The sequence below is a fragment of the Salmo salar genome, chromosome ssa04, assembly GCF_905237065.1.
Source record: "Salmo salar chromosome ssa04, Ssal_v3.1, whole genome shotgun sequence".
NCBI lineage: Eukaryota > Metazoa > Chordata > Actinopteri > Salmoniformes > Salmonidae > Salmo > Salmo salar.
Genome location: NC_059445.1, coordinates 39,044,168 through 39,062,611, shown reverse-complemented (window position 1 = coordinate 39,062,611; position 18,444 = coordinate 39,044,168). Strand labels below are relative to the sequence as shown.

Sequence of the window (18,444 nt, the reverse complement as noted above, 5' to 3'; positions counted from 1 at the left end):
TTTTTTTGCTACAGATGTGGGATCTTAATTTGAGCCAGTTTGCTACAGCAGGAAAATAATCCTGCAGCAACAGCAAATGTGAGTTATGTGGATTATAATTAATGGTCCCTTTTTGAAGGGATTGATACATTTTTCATTAAGGCAAATCAAGTCTGAAATGTCAGAGTGGAAATTATAAACTTTAGAAGCCTTTTTAAAACTCAAATATACAAAAAAGTTTGCATTTCCTGCTGTGCAGGAAAAAACCCAGCAACAAAGAGTTATCAAATTAAGATCCTGTATGTTATAAAGAACAGTCGTAACAAAATACAGTGTATTCACTTTTTCTACGTTTCGTTACGTTACAGCCTTATTCTAAAATTATTTATTTTTTAATTCCCTCATCAATCTACACTCAATACCCCATAATGACAAAGAAACAACTGCTTTTTAGAATTTTTTTCAAATGTATTAAAAAACGACAGAAATATTGCATTTACATAAGTATTCAGACCCTTTACTCAGTACCTCGAGCCTTCTTGGGTATGACGCTACAAGCTTGGCACACTTGTATTTGGGGTGTTTCTCCCATTCTTCTCTGCAGATCCTGTCAAGCTCTGTCAGGTTGGATGGGGAGCGTCGCTGCACAGCTATTTTCAGGTCTCTCCAGAGATGTTCGATCTGGTTAAAGTCCGGGCTCTAGATGGGCCACTCAAGGACATTCAGAAACTTGTCCCGAAGCCACTCCTGTGTTGTCTTGGCTGTGTGCTTAGGGTCATTGTCCTGTTGGAAGGTGAACCTTCACCCCAGTCTGAGGTCCTGAGCGCTCTGGAGTAGGTTTTCATCAAGGATCTATCTATAATTTGCTCCGTTTATCTTTCCTTCAATCCTGACTAGTCTCCCAGTTTCTGCCACTGTAAAACATCCCCACAGCATGATGCTGCCACCACCATGCTTCCCCGTAGGGATGGTGCCAGTTTTCCTCCAGACATGACGCTTGGCATTCAGGCCAAAGAGTTCAATCTTAGTTTCATCAGACCAGAGAGTCTTGTTTCTCATGGTCTGACATTCCTTTAGGTGCCTTTTGGCAAACTCCAAGCAGGCTGTCATGTGCTTTTTACTGAGGAGTGGCTATTGTCTGGCCACTCTACCATAAAAGCCTAATTGGTGGAGTGCTGCAGAGATGGTTGTCCTTCTGGAAGATTCTCCAATCTCCACAGAGGAACTCTGGAGCTCTGACAGGGTGACTATCGGGTTCTTGGTCACCTTCCTGACCAAGGCACTTTTCCCACAATTGCTCAGATTGGCCAGGCGGACAGCTCTAGGAAGAGTCTTGGTGGTTCCAAACTTCTTCTATTTAACAATGATGGAGGCCACTGTGTTCTTGGGGACCTTATGCTGCAGACAAGTTTTGGTACCCTTCCCCAGATCTGGGCCTCAACACAATCCTGTCTCAGAGCTTGACAGACAATTACTTTGACCTCATGGCTTGGTTTTTGCTCTGACATGACCTGTCAACTGTGGGACCTTATATAGACAGGTGTCTGCCTTTCCAAATCATGTCCAATTAATTTAATTTATCACAGGTGGACTCCAAGTTGTAGAAACATCTCAAGGATGATCAATGGAAACAGGATGCACCTGAGCTCAATTTCAAGTCTCATAGGAAATGGTCTGAACACTTATGTAAATAAGGTATTTTTGTTTTTTTTATTTTAATAAATGTGAAATTGTTTCTAAAAACCTGCTTTCGCTTTGTCATTATCGGGTATTGTGTGTAGATTGATGAGAATTGTTTTTAATTGAATCCATTTTAGAATAAGGCTGTAACCTAACAAAATGTGGAAAAAGGGAAGGGGTCTGAATACTTTCCTAATGCACCGTACATCTTCAAAGGTGCTGTACTGATCGCAGTGTTAATTTTGAGAATAAGGACTTTCCAATAGCTAAGTAATTCATTTTGTTCACAAGCTCTCTGTCTGAGATAGTGTAGGCCTACAAATTGCAATGTAAGCGAAATTGTAAGCTTGGGTGTTGTGATATCATCTAGGTAATAGATACGGTAGATAGGCAATAAAAGTGTACCGTGTGAGAAGCTCCTGTAATTTGCCTTAATTTTTTCTGGTGAAAGACATCTTGTTCATTCTGATAATATAAACATCACTGTTCAGGGATCTGATATTTGAGAAACATCTGCTCAGGAACTGTTCTCTAACCCTCTGCTACTGTATGCAGTCATTTCTGGAGTCAAATTAACTGTTGTTAGTATCTCGTTGTGCAATCAACTGTTGTAACAAGAACTAAATCATATGCCAAGCTAACGCCAGCTATATTATGTCTATGGATGATCTGATACCAACGTCACTACTCTCTGGAAAACATCCTCTAAAATGTTTCCCATACTGTCACCACCGATAAATCCACTATAATTGAGAATTTCAATAAGCATTTTTCTACGGCTGGCCATGCTTTCCACCTGGCTACCCCTACCCCGGTCAACAGCACTGCACCCCCCACAGCAACTCGCCCAAGCCTTCCCCATTTCTCCTTCTCCCAAATCCAGTCAGCTGATGTTCTGAAAGAGCTGCAAATCCAGTCAGCTGATGTTCTGAAAGAGCTCTGGACCCCTACAAATCAGCCGGGCTAGACAATCTGGACCCTTTCTTTCTAAAATTATCTGCTGAAATTGTTGCAACCCCTATTACTAGCCTGTTCAACCTCACTTTCGTGTTGTCTGAGATTCCCAAAGATTGGAAAGCAGCTGCGATCATCCCCCTCTTCAAAGGGGGGGACACTCTTGACCCAAACTGCTACAGACCTATATCTATCCTACCCTGCCTTTCTAAAGTCTTCGAAAGCCAAGTCAACAAACAGATTACCGACCATTTTGAATCCCACCGCACCTTCTCCGCTATGCAATCTGGTTTCAGAGCTGGTCATGGGTGCACCTCAGCCACGCTCAAGGTCCTAAATGATATCTAAACCGCCATCGATAAGAAACAATACTGTGCAGCCGTATTCATTGACCTGGCCAAGGCTTTCGACTCTGTCAATCACCACATCCTCATCGGCAGACTCAATAGCCTTGGTTTCTCAAATGATTGCCTCGCCTGGTTCACCAACTACTTCTCTGATAGAGTTCAGTGTGTCAAATCGGAGGGCCTGTTGTCCGGGCCTCCGGCAGTCTCTATGGGGGTGCCACAGGGTTCAATTCTTGGGCCGACTCTTTTCTCTGTATACATCAATGATGTCGCTCTTGCTGCTGGTGAGTCTCTGATCCACCTCTACTCAGACTACACCATTCTGTATACTTCTGGCCCTTCTTTGGACACCGTGTTAACTACCCTCCAGACGAGCTTGAATGCCATACAACTCTCCTTCCGTGGCCTCCAACTGCTCTTAAATACAAGTAATACTAAATGCATGCTCTTCAACCGATCGCTGCCTGCACCTGCCCGCTCATCCAGCATCACTACTCTGGACGGTTCTGACTTAGAATATGTGGACAACTACAAATACCTAGGTGTCTGGTTAGACTGTAAACTCTCATTCCAGACTCACAACAAACATCTCCAATCCAAAGTTAAATCTAGAATTGGCTTCCTATTTCGCAACAAAGCATCTTTCACTCAGGCTGCCAAACATACCCTCGTAAAACTGACCATCCTACCGATCCTCGACTTCGGCGATGTCATTTACAAAATAGCCTCCAATACCCTACTCAATAAATTGGATGCAGTCTTTCACAGTGCCATCCGTTTTGTCACCAAAGCCCCATATACTACCCACCACTGCGACCTGTACGCTCTCGTTGGCTGGCCCTCGCTTCATACTCGTCGCCAAACCCACTGGCTCCAGGTCATCTACAAGACCCTGCTAGGTAAAGTTCCCCCTTATCTCAGCTCGCTGGTCAGCATAGCAGCACCCACCTGTAGCATGCGCTCCAGCAGGTATATCTCTCTGGTCACCCCCAAAGCCAATTCCTCCTTCGGCCGCCTCTCCTTCCAGTTCTCTGCTGCCAATGACTGGAACGAACTACAAAAATCTCTAAAACTGGAAACACTTATCTCCCTCACTAGCTTTAAGCACCAGCTGTCAGAGCAGCTCACAGATTACTGTACCTGTACATAGCCCATCTATAATTTAGCCCAAACAACTACCGCTTCCCCTACTGTATTTATTTATTTTGCTCCTTTGCACCCCATTATTTCTATTTCTACTTTGCACTTTCTTCCACTGCAAATCTACCATTCCAGTGTTTTACTTGCTATATTGTATTTACTTTGCCACCATGACATTTTTTGCCTTTACCTCCCTTATCTCACCTCATTTGCTCACATTGTATATAGACTTATTTTTCTACTATATTATTGACTGTATGTTTGTTTTACTCCATGTGTAACTCTGTGTTGTTGTATGTGTCAAACTGCTTGCTTTATCTTGGCCAGGTCGCAATTGTAAATGAGAACTTGTTCTCAACTTGCCTACCTGTTTTTAAATAAAGGTGAAATAAAAAATAAATAAAAAATATTAAAAAAAAAAAACATTGCAATATATAAAAGGCTTCAAAGCACAGCATATGCTTTCATGTGGGCAAATAGAGCTCTCATTAAATGAACCAGACGTTCTGAAAAGTGCAGCTCAAAAAATGCACAGTGGGTATAGCTATCCTGTATTCAAACACAATGTTCCCATCCATACAACATGTCTACCTACCCACAATTAAAACAAATCATTTACAGTACGCAGTCAAACACTTTACTATAACATGAATCCTGTAACTGTTTCTCCTGTATATTTTCCATCTGTGCGTTATGCACACTCTAAACCCTTCCAGATGGTGCCAATCAACAGTTCAGGTGACCGCTATACTGTAGATATCTGCCAAATGTACATATGGACAGATACATATACACTACCTAAACAGCCCACCTAAAATGGATCCAATGGATTCATAATGAGAGTGGGAAATAGCAACTTCATTACAGAAGATTCAGCAGTCAGTCATTACAGTCTGTACAGTAGTAACCACAGCATGCTGTCAACTCCAGCTTTATATCTGAAAAACTCTATGGCCAAGCGAGAGCTCATTAACAGGCCTGTTAATCAGTTTTACCATTATGACAGATCTATCCTAAGCTGAGTGAAGATTCGCCGAGACCGCTGTATGTCAGAATCTGACGGAAGAGAAGACAACCCTAGAGCGACGGAGAGAGAGAAAAGAGAGAGAGAGAGTGTTTGTGTGTGTGTAGAGGTCTGTGAACACGTCCACCATACAGTATTATTGGGAGGTGAGAGTGGTCACTGAGTTGTTAGCTAGCTGTGCTGCCTCTCCTCGTCTGGTCGATGGTGGTCATGCGGTGGCCAGATGGCAGGGGATGTTAATGAAACATTGTTAATGTACTTGCCACCAGGTTTAGTGCCCAGCTGCAATGGCAGCAGCAGCAAGAGGAAACACACGTTTCCAGGCTGATGTTCAGCAATAACTTCAGTCATTCCAAAATCCCTGTAAGAAAATGTGTCCCCCAAAATATTGCTGATAACAACTTGTTAGCTACCACAGCAATAAGTAAAACAAAACACATTTCTGGGAGCATCAACTATCCTTTGCCCAGATCCTGTGATACAATAGAATGTTTATTAACCCTCTTCACTTTGCCTTGTGAAGCTAGATACCAGGCTGGTAAACAATGGAAGACTTTCCTCAACCCTAGTTATTTGTTGGCCAGATGTTTCTCTGGGCTTTGTAAGCTTAGCCATGTCATCTTATAATGTCATAGCCCTCTTACAGGTCTCATTTCAAGGGCCAGCCAGGTAAATTGGAAACAGATTGACCTCGTACGATTATTTAGAAGAAGAATCCTATCACACGGTGTGCTTAGAAATCACGCAGCCCAAAGTGACCATGTGCAACCAGCCATTTTTCATCTTTCGCCATTCCAAACACACTGTGGTCATGGGAAAAGGGCAAGGTGATTTCAGTTTCAGTAAGTTGTAGTCCTCTTTGGTGAATTGTTTCTGTGATGCGAAGGCAGCGGGGGACTTGGGTTAGGGCTTTCGAGTATGAGACTGGTGGTGTTTAGAACCAGGACCATCTTCTACATGTTAGCCTCATCCTCTTCTCTCCCCATCTTAATGAGGAGCTGGAGGGCTCAACCAGGCCTCAGTCTGTCTGTCCTCAATGTCTGAAACAGAGGCTGAACCTGATCTCCAACATGGCATCTACTGTCACAGCCATAATTGTAGCCGTCAGTAAAGGTAAGATTAGACAAAGCAAGGCGCTAAATGGCCAGGAACAGGAGAGAGACATAACACGCTAATTTTAAAACTTGTTTGAAACCCTGTGGCGAAGTAATACCCTGCGAGAAAAGCGTATGCTAGCATCGTAGTTAGGCACAGGATTCTGCTTCTGTAAACATGAAAGCTGTGGCACCTCTCACTTCAAGGGACCATAATTACTGCAATATTGTATTACAATGGTCTAACAGTATGATCAGTAACACTGACCTTGTAGTTCTATGTCCAGATTTGTTAGCCTACGTCGTAGTACAATTTTATAGCTTCAGTGGATAATTACAGAATGTACCAGGCTGCCACAGAATGTATTAAACTGCTAACGGAAGGAAAACTGAAATGAAAGTGAGACTGGAGACAGGGGCTGGGGAAGCTGAATTTTAATCAGAGGATAAACCCAAAACACAATTTCGTCTCACTACGCAGAGAGAGGGCTGGTGATTTTCACAGCTCAACAATTCTCTCTGCCTCTGTTAGACTTGGCTGCTATGCTACTCCTACATTACCAGAGAGTTTTTCACTGGAGGCATTATGGGTCTTATTTACTGTTGCAATAATTAAATACAGGAACCTATGCACCCCCCCACAATATTTCCACAGAGTGCCAATTGAGTTCTATTTTAAGGCAGTGCAGGGGGGCGGGGGTTGGGGGGGCACTCCACACCTCTTCTCTTGGCTGACCCACTTAATAGATGCGTCAAAGCCAAAAAACACAGCATCAGCTGAAACGAGTCTCACCCCCAGCAGCCCCGACAGGTCCTTTGTGAAATTTACACACACTCTTGTGTTCACACACACACACACACACACCTATATGCAGGAAAGACCAATCATGCCTGCAGATATCACTCAAATCCTCTAACACAAAGGTACACACTTATAGTCAAACACTGCAATCACTCCACATGGATAGGTCTCCCTTCCCATCCGCCTGTCGTCTTTTATTATATCCAGTGTATTGAGGAATTGGACAGCTGAGTTATGACTTATTTAGTACTGGCTTCTTCCTCCCTATGAGAGCCCCTTCAGTCCGGCCGTCTCACCAGTGAGACTCTTGAAAAGCCACTTGAACAGATACTTTTCTGGTGCTTCCACATACCGTTAGGGAAACAATGTTAGTTTATGTTCTCTTACCTTTTAAAGTGTTCTAGTCGAGATGATTCAACATTCCACTGTGATATGTGTCTAGTTTGTAGTTCCTCACTTGAGACAAACCCTCTCTACAGAGCTAGCCCAATAGTGCTACATCAATTATGAAAGTCGAGCCAGAATCTCAGTTTTAAGTCAAAGCAACAAACTATATAAATAAGAATTGTTTGACATCTATTTTTTTTGGGGGGGGGGATAGAATAACTTTGCAAAGGAAAAACGTTTTATATATATCGTACATGTGACTGGATGTACAGAGTGGAAAATATCTAGATTTGATCAGGCTTCTATCTCATCAACTAACAAACAGAAATGTTTTGTGTGTGCCACTCAGACACCTAAATAATCTAGTATGATGTCAGAGGGATGTGTAAGGAATACATTTTTAAAGGGCGTCCTTTGTCTGCCGCTAAAGTAGGTCACATCTTAAGCAGGGTTTTCCTTTTAACATATGAGTTATGGTTCTAATCTGTAGTCTAAGTACTGTTCCAAATCAAACCTTCTATCAAATGGATTCCGATACTTCCTTTAGGTCTATTATATTGTAATACATTGACTTTCTATAGCATAACTTCACAATTCAAATGCAGTTTGGCAATCTACTTCCAATTGAAAAGTATATAAGTTAGCATTAAATGTTTGTTTAAAATATTGACCTATGGTACAGGCAAAATGTACGTTCAACACGTTTCAGAATTATCTGGAAGCACTGAAACCCATTTCCGTTTTTTAGACATTTCCTTAGGCTGAGAAGGAGTGAAAATCGTCCTGCGTGTGGTTCGTCTTCACAGATGTGCGAGGTTAATACTTCCTGTCATCTCTGTATGCACATGGAGGAGGCTTGGATGTCATGCTGCCAGGAATCCCAATCATGTGTGTGGCTCAGCTCAATGATTTAGGAATGCTTGAAAGGTTTACTGTTTTTAATGCGGGACAATTTGCAAGACACTCTCACGTGATGCATGTATGTGTATGCGTGCATGTTGATGCCTGCTCGGTGGTTTGTCTCATTTAAAACAGTAATATGATAAACAACTTCATCAATCATTTCTCAATTTAACCTTCTGGATGCAGAGGAGCAGAGCTCAATCAATACATTTTCTGTATATTTCAAATATTGACGCGTTTTTAAATAATGTATTTTTGATTCATTAGGAACTGAGCTGTGAAATGGAAGATTATTATTCGACCTGTCAAGACCACAGGCATATTGTCACGTGTCAGGAATGAATGAGCAGTGGCTCTGGGATTAAGCTGTTCAATATAGCACACACAGCTCTTCCATACATACTCTACTGCACACTGTATGTCTATCTCAACCCACAGTACGTCCATGGCTACTAGCCAGGGAGGAAATGGAAAAGAGCCTAGAGAAGGTCTCATTCTCCAGTGAGGCCTGCGTCACGGTGCTGCTCCTGGGGCTCGGTCTCTCCATTCATTTCAGAACAGGTTCGCCTGACCCACGTGTAGTAGTGTTTCTTCTACTGGAGGGCACTGGCAGCAGGTGTTCCACATCTTCTCTTCTTCTCTTCTCTTCTTCATCTCACTTTGATCTTAGACATGGATGGGCAACTGGCGGCCTTTTGTGGGCCCGCGGACCAGTTTCATTTCATCCATTTAAAAAAAAAACTAATTCAGAGTCTGAACTTACTGTTGAGAGTTAAAATAGTAAAATACACAAGGTGCAATTATGAAATTTGGTCGTGCATCAGCAGTCACTCAATTAGCCCATGTCAGCAATTTTGGGGGGGATTGGAAGATTAGTCTAATGGCCAGCTATCTAAAATTGCAGGAAGCGTGGTCGAATTACCGACCGGGGTGGGGCCCGTGATCATCAAATCAAATGTTATTTATCACATGCACCAAATACAACAGGTGTAGACCTTACAGTGAAATGCTTACTTACAAGCCCTTAACCAACAATGCAGTTTTAAGAAAAATATGTGTTAAATAAAAGTAACAAATAATTAAAGAGCAACAGTAAAATAACAGTAGCGAGGCTATATACAAGGGGTACCGGTACAGAGTCAATGTGCGGGGGCACTGGTTAGTCAAGGTAATTGAGGTAATATACATGTACATGTAGGTAGAACATGAACAGAGAGTAGCAGCAGCGTAAGGGTGGGGGGGGGGGGGCAATGCAAATAGTTCAGGGTAGCAAATAGTTCAGGGTAGCCATTTGATTAGCTGTTCAGGAGTCTTATGGCTTGGAGGTAGAAGCTGTTAAGAAGCCTTTTGGACCTAGACTTGGCACTCCTGTACCGCTTGCAGTCTATGTCTAGGGTGGCTGGAGTCTTTGACAATTTTTAGGGCCTTCCTCTGACACCGCCTGGTATAGAGGTCCTGGATGGCAGGAAGCTTGGCCCCAGTGATGTACTGAGCTGTACACACTACCCTCTGTAGTGCCCTGCGGTTGGAGGCCGAGCAATTGCCATACCAGACAGTGATGCAACCAGTCAGGATGCTCTCGATGGTGCAGCTGTAGAAGTTGCACCATCGAGGACCCATGCCAAATCTTTTCAGTATCCTGAGGGGGAACAGCCTTTGTCGTGCCCTCTTCACAACTGTCTTGGTGTGTTTGGACCATGATACCAAGGAGCTCTCAACCTGCTCCACTACAGCCCCGTCGATGAGAATGGGGGCGTGATCGGTCCTCCTTTTCCTGTAGTACACAATCATCTCCTTTGTCTTGATCACGTTGAGGGAGTGGTTGTTATCCTGGCACCACATGACCAGGTCTCTGACCTCCTTCCTATAGGCTGTCTCATCGTTGTCGGTGATCAGGCCTACCACTGTTGTGTCATCGGCAAACTTAATGATGGTGTTGGAGTCGTGCCTGCCCATGTAGTCATAAGTGAACAGGGAGTACAGGAGGGGGACTGAGCACGCACCTCTGAGGGGCCCCTGTTTTGAGGATCAGTGTGGCGGATGTGATGTTACCTACCCTTACCACCTGGGGGCGTCCTGTCAGGAAGTCCAGGATCCAGTTACAGAGGGAGGTGTTTAGTCCAAGGGTCCTTAACTTAGTGATGAGCTTTGTGGGCACTATGGTGTTCAACGCTGAGCTGTAGTCAATAGCATTCTCACATAGGTGTTCCTTTTGTCAAGGTGGGAAAGGGCAGTGTGGAGTGCAATAAAGATTGCATCATCTATGGATCTCTGGATCATCTGTGGCTCTCTCTGTGTTAGCCATCACGAACCCAGAGAGGTTGCTGCCTACATACAGACGTTAAATCATTGGCCACTTTAATTAATGGATCACTAGTCACTTTAATAATGCCACTTTAATAATGTTTATATATCTTGCATTACTCATCTCATATGTATATACTGTATTTTATACCATCTGTTGCACCTTGCCTATGCTGCTCGGTCATCGTTCATCCATATATTTGTATGTATATATTCTTATTCCATCCCTTTACTTAGATTTGTGTGTATTAGGTAGTTGTTGTGGAATTCTTAGATTACTGTTAGATATTACTGCACTGTCGGAACTAGAAGCACAAGCATTTCACGACACTCACAATGACATCTGCTAACCATGTGTATGTGACTAATAAAATTTGATTTGATTTGTTGGGGCGGTATGCAAATTAGAGTGGGTCTATGGTTTCTGGGATAATGGTGTTTATGTGAGGCATCACCAGCCTTTCAGATCACTTCATGGCTACAGATGTGAGTGCTACGGGTCGGTGGTCATTTAGGCAGGTTACCTTAGTGTTCTTGGGCACAGGGACTATGGTGGTCTGCTTGAAACGTTGGTATTACAGACTCAGACAGGGAGAGGTTGAAAATGTCAGTGATGACACATGCCAGTTGGTCAGTGCATGCTCGGAGTACACATCCTGGTAATCCGTTTGGCCCTGTGGCCCTGTGGCCTGTTTAAAGGTCTTACTCACATCGGCTTCGGAGGGCGTGATCACACAGTCGTCCCGGGAACAGCTGATGCTCTCATGCATGTTTCACTGTTGCTTGCCTCGAAGCAAGCATAGAAGTAATTTAGCTCATCTGGTAGGCTCGTGTCACTGGCCAGCTCGTGGCTGTGCTACCCTTTGTAGTCTGTAATAGTTTGCAAGCCCTGCCATCCGACGAGCCTCGGAGCCGATGTGGTACGATTCAATCTTAGTCCTATATTGACACTTTGCCTGTTTGATGGTTCATCGGAGGTTATAGCAGGTTAGAGTCACGCTCCTTGAAAGCGGCAGCTCTACCCTTTAGCTCAGTGTGGATGTTGCCTGTTATCCATGGCTTCTGGTTGGGGTATGTACATACAGTCACTGTGGGGACGACGTCATCAATGCACTTATTGATGAAGCCAGTGACTGATGTGATGTACTCTTCAATGCCATCGGAAGAATCTCAGAACATATTCCAGTCTGTGCTAGCAAAACAGTCCTGTAGCTTAGCATCTGCTTCATCTGACCACTTTTTATTGACCGAGTCACAGGTGCTTCCTGCTTTAGTTTTTGCTTGTAAGCAGGAATCAAGAGGATAGAATTATGGTCAGATTTGCCAAATGGTGGGTGATGGAGAGCTTTGTACGCGTCTCTGTGTGTGGAGTAAAGGTGGTCTAGAGTTTTTTTCCCCTCTGGTTGCACATTTAACATGCTGGTAGAAAGGAGGTAAATGGATTTAAGTTTCCCTGCATTAAAGTCCCTGGCCACTAGGAGCGCCGCCTCTGGATGAGCGTTTTCCTGTTTGCTTATGGCCTTATACAGCTCATTGAGTGTGGTCTTAGTGCCAGCATCGGTTTGTGGTGGTAAATTACAGCTACAAATAATATAGATGAAAACTCTCTTGGGAAATAGTGTGGTCGACAGCTTATCATGAGATACTCTACCTCAGGCGAGCAAAACCTCAAGACTTCTTTTGATTTCGTGCAACAGCTGTTGTTTACAAATATACATAGTGTCACCCCTTGTCTTACCAGAGGCGGCTGTTTTATCCTGCCGATACAGCATAAAACCCGCCAGCTGTATGGTATTCATGTCGTCGTTCAGCCACGACTCGGTGAAAGATTACAGTTTTTAATGTCCCGTTGGTAGGATATACGTGATCGTAGTTTGTCTATTTTATTATGGATTGATTGTACATTGGCTAATAGGACCGATGGTAAAGGCAGACTTACCCACTCGCCGTCGGATTCTTACAAGGCACCCGACCTTCGTCCTCGATATCTCTGTCTCTTTTTCCTGCGAATGACAGGGATGAGGGCCTTGTCGGGTGTCTGGAGTAAATCCTTTGCGTCCGACTCGTTAAAGAACAAATCTTCTTCCAGTATGAGGTGGGTAATCGTTGTCCTGATATCCAGAAGCTCTTTTCGGTCATAAGACACGGTGGCAGAAACATTATGTTGAAAATAAATTACAAATAACGCAAAAAACATACACGATAGCACAATTGGTTAGGGGACAGTAAAACGGCAGCCCTCTCCGACGGGCATCATTATAAAGTAGATTTAGTTATCATATTAAAAACTGCAAACATTTGTCTCCACCGTATGGCAAAATGTGTAGAATTGCAGGACATTTGCTCTAAAACTTCTAATTTCTCTCCCTTCCCCATGGCAAAATGAGTAAAATTGCATGAAATTAGTTATAAAATTGCTAAATCTTCTCTCTGCTCCATACCAAAATGTGTAGAATTGCAGCAAACGTACTTTAAAATGGCAACATGTTCTCTACGCCCCATGGCGTAATATAATGTGCAAAATTGCAGGGTATGCAGGGTGTATGGATGTGGGTATGCAGACCCACGAGCCACTGCAACCCCTCATGATGAGTTCCGTTTTTTTATGGCCACCACCCCCATCAAAGTTGCCCATCCCTGATCTAAGACAAAACCACGACCCAGAATGAGGTTAGATCATTGAAAGGACTCACGTGAAACTGCACATCATTCAACCACCTCTACAGCTCATATTGGAAAAATGTACAGCCTGAATGCAATTTTCTTATTACTCACCATATTCGTTGTGTGATATATTCTCGTTTACAAGTAGCGTGCAAGTCATTTCACACCGGACATTTTTTTCTTAACCCATCAACCCACCCAATTCTCCAACTCATGCAGGGTTACAAAACTAGAATATAGGCAAGACCAACATGCCCTTCCTTCCTAAGAGAGGTCATCGTCACCCCTGCCCACTGTGACTTAATGGGTGAGCCCGGTGTGCCATGTGAGCTGTGGTTGTCACTGTTTCATCACATGCAGTACTGGCAACAAGTTATCAGGTTCCAGGAGAACAGGTGTTCAGTGTGCTGCCATCCAAAAGCTGCTCCGCCTGGGAGACTGGTTGCCAGATCATTCCCCTCATCTCCTCTCTTATCTCATGTAGAGGCCCACAGGCGCCGGGACGACAGGGGGCATAGACCCGCCAACCTCCGGTGCTGTGGAGGTGGAATAATCACTCATACCTGAGATATGACTTGTCAACCTTCTGATGAAGCTAATTAAAACCCTAGAGAATATTTGGATGATATGATAACCAGGTTATGTTCGGTCAACAGTGGATAAACTGAGATTAGCTTGTTGTTATAAATGTGAAGCTGATTGTACATATGAGAGTCATTAAAGTGATTCATAGCTTGACATTGGTACTCAGTGTGATTTATAGCGAACTCCCATAGGTTTTCCATCAATTATTTCATAGATTTCTATGAAAGATTATATTTTTCTCAGTTCCACCTTACAGGGAAGTGGGAGATCAAGTTAAAATAATATGGCAGATGTTCTGATTAGTTACAGAAACCCCCCAAATGCAAAGTGTTAACTCCCTGGGCAGGGCAAGGCATACTACTGCAGCATACTGCAACCCGATAGTCTTGTGATTACAGTTCTGCTGGCATGTTTAGACATGGTGGCACCTCAACCAGTCTGCAGTACTGGCAGGTTTACACAATCTAATGCACAATCTAATCAATGACGGCTCAACTCACGACCTCTCATGGTAGTGGTACTGCAGGTGTGGTGCAAGGGCCGTGCCATAGTGTTCCAACAGGACAATATCAGCACAATCAAATCGCACAAGTGCATTCGAAAACTCTGTGAGATTTGTGTAATTAAAGGCGGTGTCTGTGTTAGGGTTCACGCTGCGCTGTAAACTTGAAAACTGACAGTGTGGCATAACTTAAGGGAATAATGTTTGCTATGACATGTTGTTTCTGCTGAGAGAATAATAGGTTGTGTTAGGGAATGAGCTGTCACAGTCATGTACTTGGCAAGAAAATAGGCATCTAAAATTTGACTTGAGTGTTACTGAAGAACAATCTCAGTAAAGATAGCAAGGTCTGCTGGGAACGACAACAAAAAACAAACAAGATTCTGAAAGTGATGGAACACTCTCTAACATCACCTTATCTCTTTAATAATGTCTCCCCCTTCTCCCTGTCTCTCAATTTCCTCTCCCTTTCCCTCAGTCTCGTACTAATACTTTTGTTTGTCTCCATTTTTCCCTCAGCTGGGACCACGTATATCTTTGGGAGAGGAGGGGCCCTCATCACGTACACCTGGGCCCCCAACGAGCGGCCGAGCACCAGAGCAGACCGGCTAGCTGTGGGCTTCAGTACTCAGCAGAAAGACGCCATCTTGGTCCGAGTGGAGAGCACAAGCGGACTGGGAGACTACCTGCAGCTACACATAGTGAGAACGGGATGGGGGGGATGGGATGGAGGGGGGGGCTAAGAGCACTGTCTGTAGTACTGTGGGGATAGGGTTAGGGTAGAGGATGAGGGTCCCCTTTTTTTATGAAGAGGGATGTGCAACTGGTGACCCGCGGGCCGCATCAATTTCCATAAACGGAATAATGTTGTTTTTTTTTTTTTATGTGTGAACTCAGTCGGGGTCTCAACTGACTGTTGAGATTTAGAATAGTAGAATACACAGATGCCATTTGAAAATGTGTTTGCGCATCAGCAGTTTTTCTCTTGTTACATCAGTCATTGACAGTCAATCAATTAGCCCATGTCAGCTAACATATTCTTTTTTACCCCCAATGATTTTGTTAGTGACTCTCACTCAGATATCATATTTAAAACATTTATATCCACCCTATGGCAAAATGTGTAGAATTGCAGGAAATGTGTTTTAAAATTGCTAAATCTTCTCTCTGCCCCATGGCAAAATGTGTAGAATTGCAGCAAACCTGCTTTAAAACTGCAACATTTTCTCTGCGCCCCATGGTAAAATGTGTAGAATTGCAGAAAAGAAACTCTAAAACTTCAATTTCTTCTCTCCACTGTAAAATTTCACTTAGTGCCCCCAAAAGGTTAGGGCCGGCTCTGACTGTGTAGGGTATAGATGTGGATACACCGACCAGCGAGCCAATGTGGCCCCTCATGATGAGTTCTGATTTTGTGTGGCCCTCATCCCCATCAAAGTTTCCCATCCATGGTTTTGAACCAAGGCTTGGAATGAGCTGATATCCTGAGGTTCACTGTGTAGAAACATAATCCTGAAAATGCTCTTGCTGGAGATTTGTAGGACTAATTAAGGCACTTAGAAAGACTGTGTTAATTGATCAAATGTGTGTCAATTTCTATAGAAAAAGACACATGGCAACTATTTCTCATGATATCTATGATTTGTGCCAGAAAAGTATTTACCATGCGTCTGGATTGGCAGGGGAGAAATAACACCGGTGTTTGCTCATTAAAACAGCAGAGATTGTAACGGCAGTACGTCACGCTGTGAAATGCTCTGGCTCATTAAACTATTTCATCTAAATGAATTATTAATTCCATTTGAACCATTGACTTTCACAGTGCACGTTTGCAATGTCACCCTATCTGTTCAACACTAGGATACCAGATGCTTGGCAAAAAACGATAGCAGAGTGTGTGCCATTTTCTAAAGAAACCTTTAAGTCAGGTGTAATATGTCCCTGTTTGAGTCCGAGCCCAAACATAGCTGACCCAGATGGTGGTAAAGGGTAAGAGTAGCTTGTTCCCCAGGGGGACTGCGTGTTTGTTTCTACAACACTGCTGTTTACAATTATACTGTTGATTTTAGAGTCAACGCCAGCATTGTCACTGTACACTATGAACAGTATGTGTTAAGGACTCTGCAGTAGATGAATGAAATTCAGACCACATGAAACAGCATTTGTATAGATCTTTTATGGCTCATTGCTTATTGCCTTGTATTGTTTATTTGTTACCTATAAAGAGCCAGAGATGGTATGAGCTGGAGAGAGAAGGTAAACTGCCTTATCGATTACACTCCCAGGTTATTCAACAAAACGTCATAGCTTCATTCTGAGGAAGAAGGGAATCATGTCAAATAATGATTAGTTCTAGAACAAAGCTGTGTTTAATAAAGCACGATGGCCTCCATAACAATTTAGCCTCTCGTCATTTTTGTCCCTCGCGGAGAGGGTTCCTGCCGTAACTAAATGACCAACAACAACGTCTAATCCAATTGGTCATGAACGTGACAGCGTTCGGGAGGTGCAGGCGCAGCACCGTGTTGAGCTAGAAGCTGTTGGCTTCAAGTTATCCCCCTCTGAGAGAGAGAGAGAGAGAGAGAGAGAGAGCACTGGATGATAGGATGAATGCAAGTAACAGAATATATGATATGCAGCATGTCTCGTCTTTCCTCCTGTACTTAACTTGCTGCAGTTTAGGCGCCACAGGCGTGTTTCCCCATTGTAAGCCATTAGTCACACAGCCACAGAGTCTAGGGTTGGATCCACAAGGGTCTGCAGGCAGGAGCTGCTGACTGATGGAGGGCTGTGTGTGTGTGTGTGCGTGCGTGTGTGCGTGTATAGCGCGTGTGTGCGCCAGTGGTGCTGTCTGAGTGGAGGCCTCGTCTGAATGTGTGTGTGAGGAGTGTATTGATTATTCCCAGCGAAGGGTTGGGTGATTCATTTGCTGACATACAGTAGGCTGTGGTTAGTCACAGAGCAAAGAGTTGCCACCTGGTATCCCCTTGGCTGATGAAGCAGCAGTCGGGCTCAGAGCCCTCTCTGTCAGGATGAGCATGATGAATGAACGGAGTGTGGATGGCCATTTGGGTGTGATTGGAACTTCCTACTGAAAAGCTGCATATTACACTTTCCAAGTTACAGTATTCCCTTCGTAACATTTTTCATGAGATCACAAAATAACAAACAAAATTATATAAGTGTTCTATAGATCACCTCTGACCATTCCCCACATTCTATGTTAATGTCAAGGCTCAGGAGATACCCAGATGCAGACAGTTTCGAAGTAACAAAAGTTTATTACTCAAACAGGGGGGCAGGCAAACGACAGGTCAAGGTCAGGCAGAGGTCAGTAATCCAGAGCAGAGTTCAAAAGGTACAGAATGGCAGGCTCAGGGTCAGGGCAGGCAGAGGTCAGTAATCCAGAGCAGAGTCCAAAAGGTACAGAATGGCAGGCTCAGGGTCAGGGCAGGCAGAGGTCAGTAATCCAGAGCAGAGTCCAAAAGGTACAGAATGGCAGGCTCAGGGTCAGGGCAGGCAGAGGTCAGTAATCCAGAGCAGAGTCCAAAAGGTACAGAATGGCAGGCTCAGGGTCAGGGCAGGCAGAGGTCAGTAATCCAGGGTGGCATGGCAAGGTATGGAATGACAGGCAGGCAGGCAGTGAAGTTATTCATTGCAAACCTGATCCGACCTGTTTGGATTCTCGTGGACAGTCATGACAGTCCCCCTCTGGTGGGTTCAATCTTGGAAGGATTCTGTAACCCACCACAAGAATGACCACGAGATGTCCTGGTTTGTGAATCATCGTGACAGTCCCTCTCTGGTGGTTTAACCTGGTAAGATTTCACAAACTGCAGACCCCACAAGAATGGCCATGGGATGCCCTGGTTGTCGATCATTGTTCCGGACCCGTCGTCCGGTTGTCCAGGCTGGTGGATCTAGGAAGTAACTTAGACAGACATTAATAATGCACAACACTCATGCAATACATCTTTACATTTCTTCCCCAAATGAGTGGCGTTGTTGCCCTAAGTGATGGTTGTCTGGGAACTTGTTTGTGGCAGTATCACTTCTTAAGTGTCAAAGAAAAGAATAAA

General features: G+C 43.9%; 1 protein-coding gene across 9 annotated transcripts in view; it reads left to right on the top strand.

Annotated features, from left to right (window-relative positions):
• Positions 1-18,444, top strand: part of LOC106602987 (neurexin-2) — a 324,834-nt gene that overhangs the window by 272,877 nt on the left and 33,513 nt on the right. For all 9 annotated transcript variants that reach the window (XM_045716898.1, XM_014196084.2, XM_014196086.2 and 6 more), the window contains one exon: positions 14,885-15,066. In XM_045716898.1, coding sequence (XP_045572854.1) covers positions 14,885-15,066 — 182 coding nt within the window. The remainder of the gene's footprint in view (positions 1-14,884; positions 15,067-18,444) is intronic.